The sequence below is a fragment of the Prunus persica genome, chromosome G5 (assembly GCF_000346465.2).
Source record: "Prunus persica cultivar Lovell chromosome G5, Prunus_persica_NCBIv2, whole genome shotgun sequence".
NCBI lineage: Eukaryota > Viridiplantae > Streptophyta > Magnoliopsida > Rosales > Rosaceae > Prunus > Prunus persica.
Window position 1 is genome coordinate 11,168,153 of NC_034013.1, and position 16,248 is coordinate 11,184,400.

The 16,248-nt window shown below is 34.1% G+C and overlaps 2 protein-coding genes across 3 annotated transcripts; both read left to right on the forward strand.

The window, feature by feature from the left end:
* On the forward strand, window positions 3,142–4,105 carry LOC18777943 (protein SPIRAL1-like 5). The gene is made up of 2 exons (XM_007210664.2): window positions 3,142–3,436; window positions 3,546–4,105. The coding sequence occupies exons 1-2, from the start codon at window positions 3,197–3,199 to the stop codon at window positions 3,618–3,620; spliced, it is 315 nt and encodes a 104-aa protein (XP_007210726.1). The 5' UTR covers window positions 3,142–3,196; the 3' UTR covers window positions 3,621–4,105.
* LOC18777535 (protein SPIRAL1-like 5) lies at window positions 3,154–13,999 on the forward strand. 2 transcript variants are annotated; one of them, XM_020563460.1, is made up of 3 exons: window positions 3,154–3,206; window positions 13,204–13,433; window positions 13,548–13,999. In XM_020563460.1, exons 1-3 carry the CDS (start codon window positions 3,197–3,199, stop codon window positions 13,620–13,622), a joined length of 315 nt encoding a protein of 104 aa, XP_020419049.1. In that variant the 5' UTR covers window positions 3,154–3,196; the 3' UTR covers window positions 13,623–13,999. The 2 variants fall into 2 exon arrangements, with proteins under 2 accessions (XP_020419049.1, XP_007208852.1); XM_007208790.2 differs by lacking the exon at window positions 3,154–3,206 and having other exon boundaries at window positions 13,141–13,433.

Below are 16,248 nucleotides of genomic sequence, written 5' to 3' on the forward strand. Positions count from 1 at the left end.
CCCAACTGCCAGCTGCCATCGGCATAGATTTATGTACAAAATTACAAATCGCACACCGACAAAAACTGTTGACAACAAAACTCGAACACTGATGAAACTACATACAGTACAAAGATCTTACCAACTGAACCAACTCTCATCAGGTACATGTAGAGCTCCTTTATTTATCACTTTGTCACAGCCAACCTACTCCCTTTTTCCAGTTCTATCGTTTCCTAGGTCATCTTAAATTTCCATAAATATTTCATTATCTTATCTTAAATTGTTCATATGACTCTTGACTCAAAAGGGTTCCACAATTTATATTCATTTTTGATTGGACAGGCAGCTGTGTTGTTCATATCCAACATTGCAGTGAGGAAGTTTAGGTGTCTGAATTTCAGAATATAGGTAGGTTTATAGGTGAATATATTGTGTGGTATATATATCTTGCTCAGCTGCTTAATGCTTAAGGTCTAAAACTAAAAATAAAAAATAAAAACAATCGGCTTGTAGCTCAAGTAGTTAAGAGTAATTATTCTTACATGAAATCCTAAATTCCATCCCTCTCTCCAATATCGATTATATCAAAAAAGATATAAAGACGAAAATAGTTCCTTAATTAACGTCCAATCGGATCTTGAAAGCAAAGCAAATTCATGGTTATGTGCTGTGTGGTGAGGCCAACATGTACGGATAATAATGTTGCTATGAATGGACATATGCACCTAGATGATAAATATCCTGGACCAAATAACCAAGGTCATTACTAGCGGCAGAAATTTTTTCCAGTCATTTAGTCTTGTTAAAAGATTCTCTAAGCAGAAAAAAAGAAAAAGAAAAGAAAAAGACATTAATATTTGAGGTGTAAGAATAAGATTTTTGTAATATATGAGGTCTTTGTGATGCTTTGATGTTCAATGGTCATTCTCTTTTTTCCAACACTTTGTCATTGACTCAGTAGTCAAGAACTGGAATTATTGTTCTCTCGTGCAAAACTCTGCACGCCTCAGTATTTATTTCTAGAGGTCACGAGTTTTCATCAATACATACACTCTCTGCACTCTCTGCACTTCTGTAATCTCATAGTTTTTATCTTGAGTTTTGCATTTTACTCCGAACAATTGATGTCCAAAACTTCCTAGAACAGATGACGTGACTGATCTAATTAATGCAGCTTTAACAGGAATATATATACGTACATTATTCATGCTTGACTGCAATATTTGAATGACTGGTTGACAATTATTGTGTCACTTTGAGGGCCATAGTGGGTATCATATTTTGCTCCATCAACTCCATGCACTCGATGGCTGACAAGACCTCAACACATTAATTCATGCCACTTCAACTCTGCCAAGTTCCTAGGATCGAAACTATATAAGCAAAATTATATAATTATTACTTTAGATGTTAGTCTTTGTTATTGATCAATTTGTTGGAAGTTTGAGCTCAAAAGGTCAGAAACTACTGCTTTGGAGTCAATCAAGCTACGCCAATTAAGCATTACTTTAGGTCTTAAAATGATGTAGTTTAGGCAATTAGGCCCAAGAATCCCATGAGCCTGTCTAGTTAATGACAATTAACATATTATGGATTATAATGAATTTAAAACACATGATATATAGAAATGACCTATTATTGTAGTGGTTTGGATTATAGTTATGTAACTTATTATATCACTTTTTTATACATACTATTTCAAAATAGGGTGCGATTAGATGCAGTTAGCCTAATCTTTAAGTCCATGACTGGGTGCTGAAAGAGCTACAAGTATTTTATAATTTATTTCATGTTTAATCAGTAAGAGGATAAAAATTGATAGTTTGTGGGCTAAGAATCTAATAACTTAAACAAGGGTTAGCAGAAACTAGGTCATTATAACTTTCTATCTAGTTCTGTAATCATATACCACTAGTTCTATATTATGGTTATAATAATCGCTTTAAAAGGCCAATCTAGCTCACTTTAGTTTGACATTCAACCAACTTATTATAATTGTATCTTGTTGATGTCCAAAAATGAAACCAACTTAGAAGCGATATGTCTTCGGTAGCGTAGACTTTATGACTACGACAGGTATATAATGGAAAGGATCTACAAGAAAGAATAGAACAACGGTAAAGCTTTAGGCATCGGTGCGGTAACGGTTGAAGGCTTTCCAATGCTTAAGTTAGCTTAGGATGGAGTGAGAGTAATTGGACATAGTAAGGATTCTAGTACCAAGTTATATGCATTAGGGCAAGAGCCATATTTATAGACAAAAAAGGTGGAGCACCTTGGGTTGTAGTTTCAATGTGGGACTGTGAACATCGCCTGAGGGGTTGCCATGTGTCTTGACATGAAAGTGGCACAACATGTGCCTTCGTTGAGTCGGATCGGCGGGTGAGGCTACCAAAGGATAACCCTTGCTGATGGTTGCTATGAGTTCCAGGAACTGGGATGGGCCATGTGGGCCTTTACGTTATAGGCTACTCATTCTACATGTCCAGTTGAGAGGATCTGATAATATATGGTCTGAACATGAATACCTTGCAAAGTAACTGTTTTAAAGTAATTTTTTTGTTCTAAACAAAATATTAATTTTACTAATTATAGGAAGTTTTTTTTTTTTGGTTACATTGAAGTTCGAACGAGTTCGAAGTGGGGTACCATGGGGAAGGTGGAAGTGGTGGGAACCCATTGACTAATTATAAGAAGTTGACACATTAACAAAATACATAGCGTGACTACATAGTGTCTTTTCAAGTTCGAATCTCACACTCTCATTAATATAAAAAATAAAAAATAAAATAAAATGCATACCGTGCACCGTGCATGCATAGTACTTCCTACACTACACAAATTTATAGAAATGTTATATTTAAGAGAGAAACTTCCATATATACAGCATATATATACAAACGATTGTATTTACATGGAGACATATATATCATGCAAAGAAGGCAGTATATCCATCGGATGCCCCTTTCTAGATTAAATTATATGCACCTTGAAATTAAAGGTGATTTATATAAATTACTATTCAGTAAAGAAAATAAAGACAAATTAGGTATTGTGCATCATCATCAACATCCAAAAAGTATTTGCACACACATTTCTCACATAATTGTATATATTGCTTATATATATATATATATAAATTAGGGTTCTCTTTGTTTCTCCCATACCTAACAGCTTTTAAGATCGATCTTGAAATTAAGCAGCAGCAGCAGCCATGAGTAGAGGTGGGAGCTATGGTGGTGGACAAAGTTCATTGGGGTACTTGTTTGGCTCAGATGAGCAACAAAGCCCACCTCCGCCATCTAAGCCGATAACACCCCCTTATGGCATCGATAGCTTGGACACCGTCACTGAAAAGCCTCCAGGTACCCCTAACTCTGCTGAAAAAGAAAAGGCAGCAGTTTCCAATAACTATCACAGAGCTGAAGGCCAAAATTCTGGGAACTTCTTAACTGTAAGTTTTTCATATATTATATTAATTTATGTGCAAGATGTGTTTTATTAGGGAATTACCTGAGCTTACTTGTAATATATACCACATGATCTATGTATATTTATTTCAGGATCGTCCAACAACAAAAGTTAATTCAGTTCCTGGGGGAGATTCCTCACTTGGGTACTTGTTTGGAGACAAGTGAAAAACTTCTGAATATTTCCCACCTTCTCTACCTATATATATTTTAATGGCTAGATTATGTGGGTTTTGGACAAAACAAAAAAAGTGTATAATAAGAGGGGTTCATCAGTCCCTTGAAGAGTGAGATTTGCAAGGCAGGTACCTTTTTCTTTTCTTTTTTTCTTTGGGGGGAATGGGAAGACGAGGATCGATAGATCAAGAACTGGGTGTGATAAACACTGAATCCTGCAGGCATCTATGAGCTTCCAAATTCGTAGATACAAGATTAGGTTAGCCTGCTATATTTGGGTATCCTAAGCTTGTCATATATATATATATATATAAATCTATTTTGAGCTTATTTTGGTGTTTAAATTTTGATATGGTTCAATTATATATATAGATGTAGCTTGGCCAAAACGGATCCGTTTTGGTTTCTTTGAACTTTGAACAAAGATACCTCTCTCCGACCACTAATATTATCGAATTGGTGCTTGCTTCTCTTTTCTTTTTCTTTTCCCTTGTTTATTATATAGAAACGTACATGAATTCATGTTTTGGGTCTACTCTCATGATTTGGTCTCTCTGTCTTTCTGTTTTACTAATAAAAAGGGTTTCCCTTGTTTGTTTGAATTCTCAGAATATATCTTCACATGTGTTATTATTATTATTTTTTCATTTATGGCCATGGAATTAAATAAACAATAAATCAAAATATATTCCATTAATTTCAGTAATTTCATGCTATAAGTATTGTGTTTTTGTTCATTTTTTTTAATGATTAATGATTTTTGCAAACAACTTCATGTGTAAATTGTGTTATATGTAGCTATTTTAAATCATAGATTCATAAAACTTGAACAAACTTAGTACTTTCCCTTCTTTTTTTCATCGTCGAACTTTGTTTTGTGGGTGTTCTATAATGGAAATTAAGAGTTTGTGATGGGAACCAACTTTTTCCTTATATTGTGTCTAACTGAGTAGACATAAACCTACTCTAGTTTATGAGAGAGAGAGAGAGAGAGAGAGAGAGAGAGAGAGAGAGAGAGAATGCGAATCGTAATTATGCTTGGTTATGCTAAATTATGCTTAACTCACGCACCTCAAGCTGAATATTACCTACATGCATGCTTAGTATTGGCTAGTTATCTAGCTAAGTAGCTAGCTAGGCTTGTTGGTTGGTATGTGGAGCTATCATTTGGAGCACTCAACAAGTAGCTCCTCAAATCCTGGATCCTGGTTTTCAGTGTTTTTATATTATAATAGTACTGTTATCTGCCTGACTAGAATATACAGCTTATAAAATTACAAAAATTTATTGGACAAGATATATAAGTGACAGGTGACAAACCAAGAGAGAGATGAAGAGCCATTTTTATGGACGTACCATTAATTCCTACAAAATCTGGTTTTATATAGATGACTTGGATGGAGTTGCAAATTGTAGACATCTAGAGTTTTTCTAGGTCAAAATATTTTTACGTGGACGTTCAGACATTATTGTTATGCGAATGTTATGTATTTTATATTATTCTTTCTTGCTTTTTTGTTTATTTACAATGACATCTACAAGATAATAACGTGCAAACATCTGGATGAAAGAATAATTATATATATAGTGTTGCTCAAATATCATATATATATATATATTTGTATATATCTAGCTGTGTAAATACTTTGGCCCAACCTTGTCGTGCTCTCAGTACAGATATAGAATGTACCATGCCAGGCACTAGCACAAAATAGGCTGTGCTAGAAAAAACCAGTTCATGCCTGACATGACCTATATTTAGTTTTTACTGTCTGAATAAAAAAGGGTCTTCAATGTTTAAATGCTCACCATTGCTCAAGCCAACAACTCTTACTATAATCTTTAGCTACATATGATTTTGTTTGCTTTTTTTTTTTTTTTTGGTCAATATTTTTTCTTCCTATAACAAATACTGTGTGTTTTATCTTGCAATCTTCCATTAATCAAACAAAGTAGCTCAATTACCTTAATAACTAACATCAAATTTATACTAAATTGTACCATGACACGAGTAAAACAACTGCAAATATTTCAAAATTTGGGTAAGGAGGTGGGCCAACAGGCTTATTTGGGTTAAACATTTTTGGTCAAAAATTGAACTTACTTGACCTTGGATTTGTCAAAGTCTCTTCACAAAAAATTTGTGGGCATGTGGTCGGGCTTTTTCAGGCTCAAACGGGTTGATTCGGGCTTTAGACACTCTAACCCAAAATTAATTAATTGAATGATGAATTGGACTGAACTGAGTTTTGCGTTTCACTTTACTCCATGTCGTCAACTTCGCTAAAAATGTTGACATGACAAGGATAGTTTTGAATGTTCATCCTAGATGGATATTTTCCATCCAATATGAGAGGGTAACTTAGCAAATTGTGGAGCCCACCTCTATTCAAAGGTTAAACAAATAGAAATATTAAGAGTATTGGTGCAAGGGGATTTAAACCCTGACCTCCAATTCCCAATAATGAGTCCTTACCACTAGAACAAGTTGTGTTTTTGTGTAATCTATGTACAATGATAGTATTTATTATACTCTTATATGGATTTAAAAAAAATGTTATATTCTTCCTTCTTCAGCAGTCCACGTTCTATTTTTCCTTTTTCTTTTCTTCTTCTTTCAGTGCTTGGTCTTGCTTGTTGTAAGCCCTTCTAATTCATACATGCTGATGCATCTCTTCTAATTCATCCAAAGCAATTGCTTTATTAGACATACTTTGCGGTGTAAGTCTCAAATTTTCTTCCAAATAGATAAAAACCTCTGATGTGCATAAAATTAAAGCATCTAGTCTCTTTTCCTGAGCTGGAAGAGGGGTGGGGAATAGTTGGGTTTGTGTATATATGGGGTGGGGTATCAGTTAGGGGTTGCAATTTGGGGTGTGGGATCAACTGGGGTGGCTGGGTAAGGATGGATTTGCTAAAGGTGGTTGGGTGCAGGTTGGCGTTTTGGAGTTGTTTGGTTTGTGGTTGGTGGATAAATGTGTTGGAGGTGATTGGGTGGAGGTGGTTGGTGGTTGTGCGGTGGTGGGGTTTGTTCGAGGAGAGCGGTTGTGGGGATGGGGAGGGTTTCGTGGTCTGAGAGAGATGGGAGATGGGGATTGTTAGAGTGGTTGATCTGGTAGGTGGGCTGAGGTGTTGGTGGGGGTGAGGTGCAAGAAGGTGAAGAGGTGGTGGTGACATTGAAGTGGGGATGGGTGGAGATGGCTGGTGAGGGTAGGGGACGAAGTTACTGGGTTTATTTTTATTTTTATTTTGTATTTATTATTTTTTAAAATTTAATTATTTAAGAGAATTTTCAATTTTAAAAAAAATGTTTTTATGCCATATGGGACAAAAAGACAAAATTATCCTGCTTTTTAACGGGGTTAGGAACAAAGTTGATGGTACGGGGCAAAGTGAAATCTGAAACCACGGTCAAATGGGGTATATGGGTGCAAAGTGAGATTTGACCAAAGTTTTAGAGGGCATTTTAACTAATAAGCCTTTATAATATAAGTGAATGATTGTAGATAAATGTCTCATAACATAAAATGAGTGATAATGTCACGACTGTGTAACGATTACACCAAAAAATGAAATACAAAACTATAACGTCCAAACAAATGTCTCTCAACATATCTCCACTAATAGTAGCATAAAACCAAACAAATTAAGCATGAAAGCCACAAACATAAACAAATCAGACATGGACCACAGCGTCCGAAACTACCAATACAACTACAAATTTTAAACTCTCACAAGTAAAAATACAAGTAGAGACTCAACTACAAACAAAACACCCAACTCACAAAAGAGTTGATGTAATTATTACAACAACAAAAAAAAAAACCGCAAAACCAACCGAGATGACAACAAGTAGAGTCGACGCCGTCGCCACCACGAAAACAAGAACACTACCGTCGAAGCCCAAGTTAAGGGGAAAACCACAGCCACACAGGAACCTACAAAAAAACACATAAAACCCACATATCTGCAAAAAGAACCCAAACAACACCAAGATAATTAAGTTGGAAGCATTCCAAATTTATAAAAAGCAGATTATGTTTTCACCTTTCTTAGAAATTTTACCAAACATTTTACCATCAGTTTTTGCAAAATTGAGAGGAATGAGGAGATTTGTTTGATATTAATTACAAGCAATTAACAATCTAATTAGTTAATCAATTGGGTACAAACACCTAAAATTTTGTGTTCGAATCTCTCCTCCTCCAATATCACTTTATCAAAAATAAAAAGAAGGTACACACACAAAATGTTGTAGGGCTTATTGGGTTTTGATTTGAAGTTGTCCATGTCCACTAATGGCTTATTAGACTCAGGGCTTATACTATCTAGTTCTTATGGGCCCTTATCTGACATGGACCAAAGTCTTCAATGGAGTAATTTCTAATGGACCTAGAGCCACTACATTGGACGAGTTATGACCCAGATCACAACCTAAGGTGCCCAAAACAACTAGGAGTTCTTTGCTTCTACGGTAGTACGGTCACGTGGTACATCTTGTACACATATGAAATTGGTATTTAGGTGAAGGGAATAAATTAAAACTCTAATGGATAGATCTAAGACAACAATGATTAAATATTCCTAGTAACAATATGACATCTTGTACACATATTAAGTTGGTACTTAGGTGAAGGGAGTAAATTAAAACTCCAATGGATAGATCTAAGACAACAATGATTAACTATTCCTAGTAACAATATGACTAGTCATAGACCTATGAACAAGCAACATATACCAAGATTCATAACACTTGCAATCCTAGAAGAAGGCTAAGTGACACCCTAGCACTCAGAATAATTTGTCAATCTAGGCATCCCCGTGCTAGCAACAACTAGAGTGAAAAGTGTGTGAACATTCATCATAGATCACAAGAGTATCAAACAGAGTATGACAAGTCAAACAAATACGAACACACACCAAAAATTGCTCACTCAGAAACTCAGTATTCATAAAGCATCAACACATATTATAAAGATAGCTAAGAGGAATTACATGAAGTACATTGGGCAAGGAAAGCCAATTTTAAGAATCCTCAACCTAAGAATCCTCAACTTAACAACGTGTTATAATATAAGTGGATATTTATTTATACTATTCTCTAAAATGGGGAAAAATAAATCATGTCGTCTGCCCATATTATAACATGTATACAAGATGTACTATGTGGCCATATTACTGTAATATTCTATAATTTCTCCCTTAAAATTGAGGAGGAGCTCCTCCTTAAAACCAATGGAATTCTGACACTCGTCAAATTCAAACAATATTGACAAAGTTTTAAAAAATTAAAAATTAAAAATTAAAAAAATTTGACAAGAGTGAAAACCACATTGGTTGTAAAGAGGAGCTCCTCCTCAATTTTTAAAAGCCAAGCATTTTCCTTTCATAATATGTCTCATCAAATTACACGATTGTTTTGGCCAAAAATAAAATACAACGTTGTTCATTTTGTTTTATATATATATGAACAATTGTTGAGAAGATGTTTGCTTAAAAGTCTAGCTCAGGTTGTTAACAAGCTGTCAAGATTTGTGCACTAGTCTTATGCAACTGCATTTTGGCTATGTCAAAATATTCTCTGTTTCTTTACTTCAACATTAAATAATAATAATAATAATAATAATAATAAGAACATATCATGATTAGGTCATTCTATATGTAATTGGTTTATTCATTTTAACATGAATCCAACAGATTTGTCTCATATATTTTTGCATATATGGATGGTGATCTTCCTCAGTCCCATCATGTGGTTATCAATGGGGAATTCCCTCTTTTGTAAATTTGGGTCCCACTTCATACTTTTACCTGTTATGTTCAAAAAAGAGGATACATATGTAGAGCTCCTTTGTTTCTCACTCTGTCACAACTAACCTACTCCCTTTTTCCAGTTGTATCCTTTCCTAGGTCATCTCAAACTGACATCAACATTTCATTACCTTATCTTAATTTGTTCATATGACTCATGACTCAAAAAGGTTCCACAATTTATATTCATCTTTTATTGATCAAGCAGCTGTATTGTTCATATCCAACCCAACCCCATTATTGCAGTGAGGAAACTTAAAAGTATACGAGTTTAGGTGCCCAGATATCAGAATATCATAGGTAGGTTTATATGCGAATATATTGTTTGGTATATATATATATATCTTGCTTAATGCTCAAGGTCTAAAGGCAAAAACAACGGCATTGTAGTTCAAGTGGTTAAAAGCATTTACCTCTGCATTTGAAGTTCTAAATTCAATTTCCTCTCCCCAATATCGCTTATATCAAAAAAGGTCTAAAGGCAAAAACAGTTCCTTAATTAACGTCCAATTATCGGATCTTGAAAGCAAAGCAAGTTCATGGCTGTTATGTGCTGTGTGGTGAGGCCAACATGCACAGATAATAATGTTGCTGTGAATGGACATAAGCACCTACAACTTGCTTTGCACTTGTTGGCAAATATTTCAATGGGAAACATGATAAATATCCTGGACCAATAACCAAGGTCATTACTCTAGCTAGTGGCAGAAATTTTTTGAGTCATTTAGTCTTGTTAATAGATTCTCTAAGCAGAAAAAATGAAAAAGACATAAATATTTGAGGTGTAAGAATAAGATTTTTGTAATATATGAAGTCTTTGTGATGCTTTGATGTTCAATGGTCATTCTCTTTTTTCCTTTACTCGTCATTAACTCAATAGTCAAGTACTGGAATGATTGTTCTCTCATACAAATTACTAAAAAGAGTAACAAAAGACACTAAGGGCTATCAATCCTTTTTGCATTATTTGGGGACTGAAAACAATGCCTAATATGTAGTAGTTGGCATTGTCTACTATAATAGTATCTTTTATACGGGTCCTCTAATGTTAATATGGCACGGAATGCAAATCTGCGTGACTTATTTTCCCAATATATACACTCTCTGCACTCTTGTAATCTCATAGTTTTTATCTTGAGTTTTGCATTTCACGCGGAACAATTGATGTCCAAAGCTAGCTAGAACTGATGACATGACTGATCGAATTATAATGCAGCTTTAATAGGAATATATAAGTACTATTCATGTCGATTGAATTTGAATGACTAGTTGAAATTATTATGTCACTTTGAGGGCCATAGGGGGTATCATATTTTGCCCCATCAACTCCCTGCAACAGGGTTTAAAAAAACAGCCATGCACTCAATGGCTGACAAGACCTCAACACATTAATTCGTGACCACTTCTCTCTGCCAATTTTCTAAGATCGAAACTAAGCAAAATTATATACTTTAGATGTTATAGTTTTTGTTATTGATCAATTTGTTGGAAGTAAAAAAAAAACATGGTATTATCCAACGAGCGGAATCAGAAATTTATCAACGGATGGATTAACTAAAGTTATTAACTTAAAATCCAATGATCAATATTTTTTTACTTACAATTTCTATAGGCTTTATATATATAAATAAAAGTATACATTAGAATAAACCGCACTAGTTATAAACACAAGAAAAAAAAATAGAATTAGAGCCATATTATTCACTAAAGGAAGAATTTCATTTAGAAAAATGGTTCTCTTTTTAAGTATATCAATGAAAAAAAAAAAACAAGTTAGAGCTAAGGACTTTACCCTTATTGTGGGTTATTGGTGTTGGGACAGTCCTTGACACTATATACAAACGTGAAAAACCTCTGATTATGCGTATTTGTGTTGCCAATGTATGAAATTGTGTATTTTTATTTATTTTTAGGTTAAGATATACTGGCTTATATAGGTTTTTTTTTTCCCACCAAAAACATCACTAGACAACAGCCCACCAGAGCCCACATAGTGATTCCGCCCATGGTATTGTCTTCAAAGAGAACTCAAAATGCCACAAATTTACTGCTTAAGAGTTCATTTTAATTTTGACCCAAAAAAAAAAAAAAAAAAGCTCATTTTATTAAATAAAAAAACCCTCCAGCTCTATCTGTTTTCCTAAAAAATAGTATCTGAATGAACTGATTTTTCCCTCTTCTCTTTATTTTTTTTGGTTGAAAAAAAGCGATAATATTTTATTGAGTAAAATATGGATAACTGGTTAAAAAAACCAGGCTATGATCTGTAAGCTAGAAATACAACTCATCTATGGGTCCAATAAAAGATAGTAGGCCAATCAAGCTATTACTCTATATCTATGCCCGCTTTTTTTCAATTCTAATGTTCCATATATACCTTTATAAATGCTGTTAGACTCATCCATGCATTACCTTATTGATTTAACCCCAATTAAGCATTACTTTAGCTCTTAAAACGATGTGGTTTAGAAAATTAGGCCCAAGAATCACATGAGCTTGTCGAGTTAATGACAATTAATTATATAATTGGAACAGTACATGACATATTTTCTCCTGCTTTGGGGTAACTTATTATATCACTTTTGTACTATTTACAAATAAGTCGTGATTAAATCGAGAGAGTTTTATAATTGATTGTATGTTTAACTTGTTGAGTGTTAATTCTCAATACTAATCAAATGAGAGGATAAAAAGTGGATAGTATGTGAGCTAAGAATCTAATAACATTAACTTAAACAAGGTTTATTAGATACTAAGTCATTAACTTTCTATCTAGTTATGTAATCATGTATCACTAATTCCAAATTATGGTTAATATCGCTTTAAAAGGCTAATCACGCCCTTAGCCCACTTTAGTTTGACATTCAACCAACTTATAATTGTGTCTACCTTGCAAAGCAACTGTTTTTGAGTCAATTCTTTTTCCAAAATGTTAATTTTACTAATTATAGGGAGTTTACATATTAACAAAACGCATATTGTGACGTCTAATGGTATTTCGATGTTGAAAGATAGGTCCCACTAAACTGCATAAGTCTATATAAGTTTATATAAATGCTATCACTGTCGTATGTATATATAAGATTTTGTGTTGTCATACTGTGATATGTTGAGTGTTAATTGAACTGTATGATTGTAGATGTTCATTTCAAGTATGACTACATAGAGTAAATTCTTATGAAGTTAAGGGTAATGGAGCCTGTTAATTCTAATGATTAAGTTTTTTGTGGGTAATTTACATATTAACAAAACTTGCCAAAACTTTCATAAAGTTACACTTCAAGGGAGTTCACTAGGCAATTCTTAAAATATGACCCTTCTACCTAAACATAGATTTATAAAACTACTAAGAACAAAGACTAAGTTTCCAACGAATGTGCAAAAGAATGAGAGAAACTTCCCTACTATCGGAGAGATATATAATATAAAGAGAAAGGGGTATATATATATCATGCAAAACGATTGTATTTACATGGAGACATACATATATGTTAGAAAATGGCATACATACATCATGAAACAAAGGAAGTCAATCCATCGGATGCCCCTTTAAAAGATCTTGCTTGAATTATTATGAACCCTGCAATTAAAGTTGATATATATTACTATTCAGTAAAGAAAATAATGACAAATTAGGTATCGTGCACAGACATATTCCTCACATAATTGTATAAATATTTGCTTATATATATTAGGGTTCTCTTTCTTCCTCCTTTAACTTACAACTCTTTTGACAAACTATAAGCAGCAGCTATGAGTAGAGGTGGGAGCTATGGTGGTGGACAAAGTTCATTGGGGTACTTGTTTGGCTCAGATGAGCAACAAAGCCCACCTCCGCCACCTAAGCCAATAACACCGCCATACGGCATCGACAGCTTGGACACCGTCACTGAAAAGCCTCCAGGTACCCCTAATTCTGCTAAAAAAGAAAAGGCAGCCGTTTCCAATAACTATCACAGAGCTGAAGGCCAAAATTCTGGGAACTTCTTAACTGTAAGTTTCTCATATATAATATATCTTTGTTAATTTATGTACACATATGATGTATTTTATTTGGGAATTTAATTATATTTCTGCACCTGATCTTGCTTCTAATATATATTTCAGGATCGTCCAACAACAAAAGTTAAATCAGTTCCTGGTGGAGATTCCTCACTTGGGTACTTGTTTGGAGATAAGTGAAGGACTCCTTAATTTCTCCCACCTTCTCTACCTATATATATTGTAATGGTTAGATTATGTGTGTTTTGGCAAAAAATAAAATAAAATAAAAATTTGTGTGTAATAAGAGGGGTTCATCAGTCCCCTTAAGAGCGAGATTTGCAAGGTACGTACCTTTTTCTTTTTTTTTCTTTTTTTTCTTCTTTTCTTTTGGGGGGAATGGGAAGACGAGGATCGATCGATCAAGAACTGGGTCTCGATAAATTCGTAGATACATGACCATATATATGTAAGTTTGTGGATTGGCTTTGATGCAAAATTAGGTTATGGCCAATATTTGGGTATTCTGAGTTTGTCATTTATAAATAATATATTTTGAGGTTCCTTTGGTGTTTGAATTTTGAAATGGTTCAATCATATATAGAATTTTTTATCAAATGTTTGGTCAAATTTGGAAGCACAAAAGTGACACTTTCCGTTTTGGTTTCTTTGAATTTCTTTAGAATTGTTTACCTCTTTCCGAACACTAATTAATATTATCGAATTGGTACTTCTCTTTTCTTTTCCTTTCCTTTCCTTTCTGTATTGTTTATTATGCAGAAACTACAATTTTCTGGTTTAAATAATATCTTGCTCTCCTTCATGGATTCTCATCCTTACCAATAGACATGCAGTTCATGCTTTGGGTCTACTTTCATGATTTGGAGAGAAACTCTTATGTAAGAGGGATAATATTTTTTGTTATCTCCGGCCTGCATGATTTGGTCTCTCTGTCTTTCAGTTGTATTTTAAATAAACAATAAATCAAAACATTCCATTTGAGTGATTTCATGTGATGTATATAATTGTGTTTTTGTTTTCCATCTGAGTTAAGAATTTCATCCATTTTTATGATTACAAGGATTTTACAAACGACTTCATGCTAATCATGTGATGTATAGAATTGTGTTTTTGTTTTCCATCATGGATTCATAAAACTTGAATAAACTTATTAGTAATTTTCCTTCTGTTTTCTTCCTCGAAAATCTTTTTTTGTTACCGAAACGAAGAATTTGTGAAGGGAACTAAGGTTTCCTTATCTTATGTTCATTGAGTGGAATTAGACATAAACCAACTCCAGTTTATAGAAATATCATTTTGTTAGATCATCATCCTCATTCATGCATCAGCAACATGGTTGTTGTTTCTTACTATCTACTTCTCACCCTCTCCATATATATGTATACACAATTGATGAAGAAGATGCTATATATGAACAAGGTTCAAAAAAGTGTACAAATTTTCCATAATTTTTCAAATTTCAATCATAATTATGCTTAATTAAGTTGCCAAATGCCAATCATCAATACTCACACACCTCAAGTTGTATATATTACCTACATGCTTAACTAATAATAACTGGATACACGTTTGTTAAAATTTCTAAACTGAGCATATCTAGTTAAGCTTTGTGGGGCTATATCATTTGGAGCACTCAACAACTAGCCCCAAAAATCCTGGATCCTTTCTGCTATCTGCCTGTCTAGGTCAAGAACATATAGACAGCTGATGAAATAATAATGTAGGGGACAAGAAGATATATAATTGACAGGTGACGAGCCAAGAGAGATGCAGGGTCATCTGGTACCACTACTTTTACTGCCTACTCATTAACACACAGATTTTTGTAGGCATTCCATTATTAATGCCTGTAAAATCTGATTTTATGGTTAAAATATAATGAAAATGACAAGATGTATTTGCAAATCTTAGGGTCCGTTTGATAACCATTTTAATTTTAGTTTTTAGTTTTTATTTTTGTGCTAGAGTATAGAGGAAAATGAGAGTGAGAATGGAAATGAGGATGAGATTAAGAGAGATAATGAGAGGGGAGGATGAGAGAGAGGAGTAACATAAGTGCAAAATCTTGAAAGTGAAAACAATTTGAAATAGATTTCAATATTTAGTTTTTGTTTTCACTTTTGTTACTCCTCCCTCCCATCCTCTCCTCTCATTCTTACTTCCATTCCCCATATTTTTTTTCTATACTATAGCACAAAAAATGAAAATTATAAAAACTAAAATTGAAATAGTTTTCAAACCGGGCCTTAGATATCTTGAGTTTTTCTAGGTCAAGAAACATACATTCAACCAGCTCTCAAGCTGTTATTGCATGTAGCTAGTGTGTGTCTTCAACAATTCACCAATTAAAAAGTTTAATTAGTTTAACATTGTTTTTGTTGCATGCTCATTTAACTTATAGCCATGCCAGGCACTGCATGCGCACAGATGATAGGTTGTGCTAGAAAACCAGGTCATGCCTGACATGACCTATTTGGTTTTGTTTCTTTTTTTCTCAATATATTTTTATTTCAACTTTCAAGCCTAACACGTGGACAACACATTTTGGGTGACGTGAAGCACGTGTGGCCGTTGGGCTTTCACACGTGGGCAACCCGCTCTGATACCATGAAGGAAGTTGAGGTTCCACCCCAAAATCAATTGGCAATGGGGGGAGTAACCCAACTCCTTATAAGCCCTTGCTAGGTTTCTCAACTTTCCAATGTGGGACTCTTTACCTTCACATTCTCACACGCCCCCGCACGTGTGGCGAATTTTCAAGCCTAACACGTGGACAACACATTTTGGGTGACGTGGAGCACGTGTG

Coding starts and splice junctions, on each gene's coding strand:
- LOC18777535 (XM_020563460.1), top strand. Junction 13,434..13,547: donor ATTCTGGGAACTTCTTAACT/GTAAGTTTCTCA, acceptor TATATATTTCAG/GATCGTCCAACAACAAAAGT.
- LOC18777943 (XM_007210664.2), top strand. CDS start 3,197: ATGAGTAGAGGTGGGAGCTATGGTGGTGGACAAAGTTCATTGGGGTAC. Junction 3,437..3,545: donor ATTCTGGGAACTTCTTAACT/GTAAGTTTTTCA, acceptor TATTTATTTCAG/GATCGTCCAACAACAAAAGT.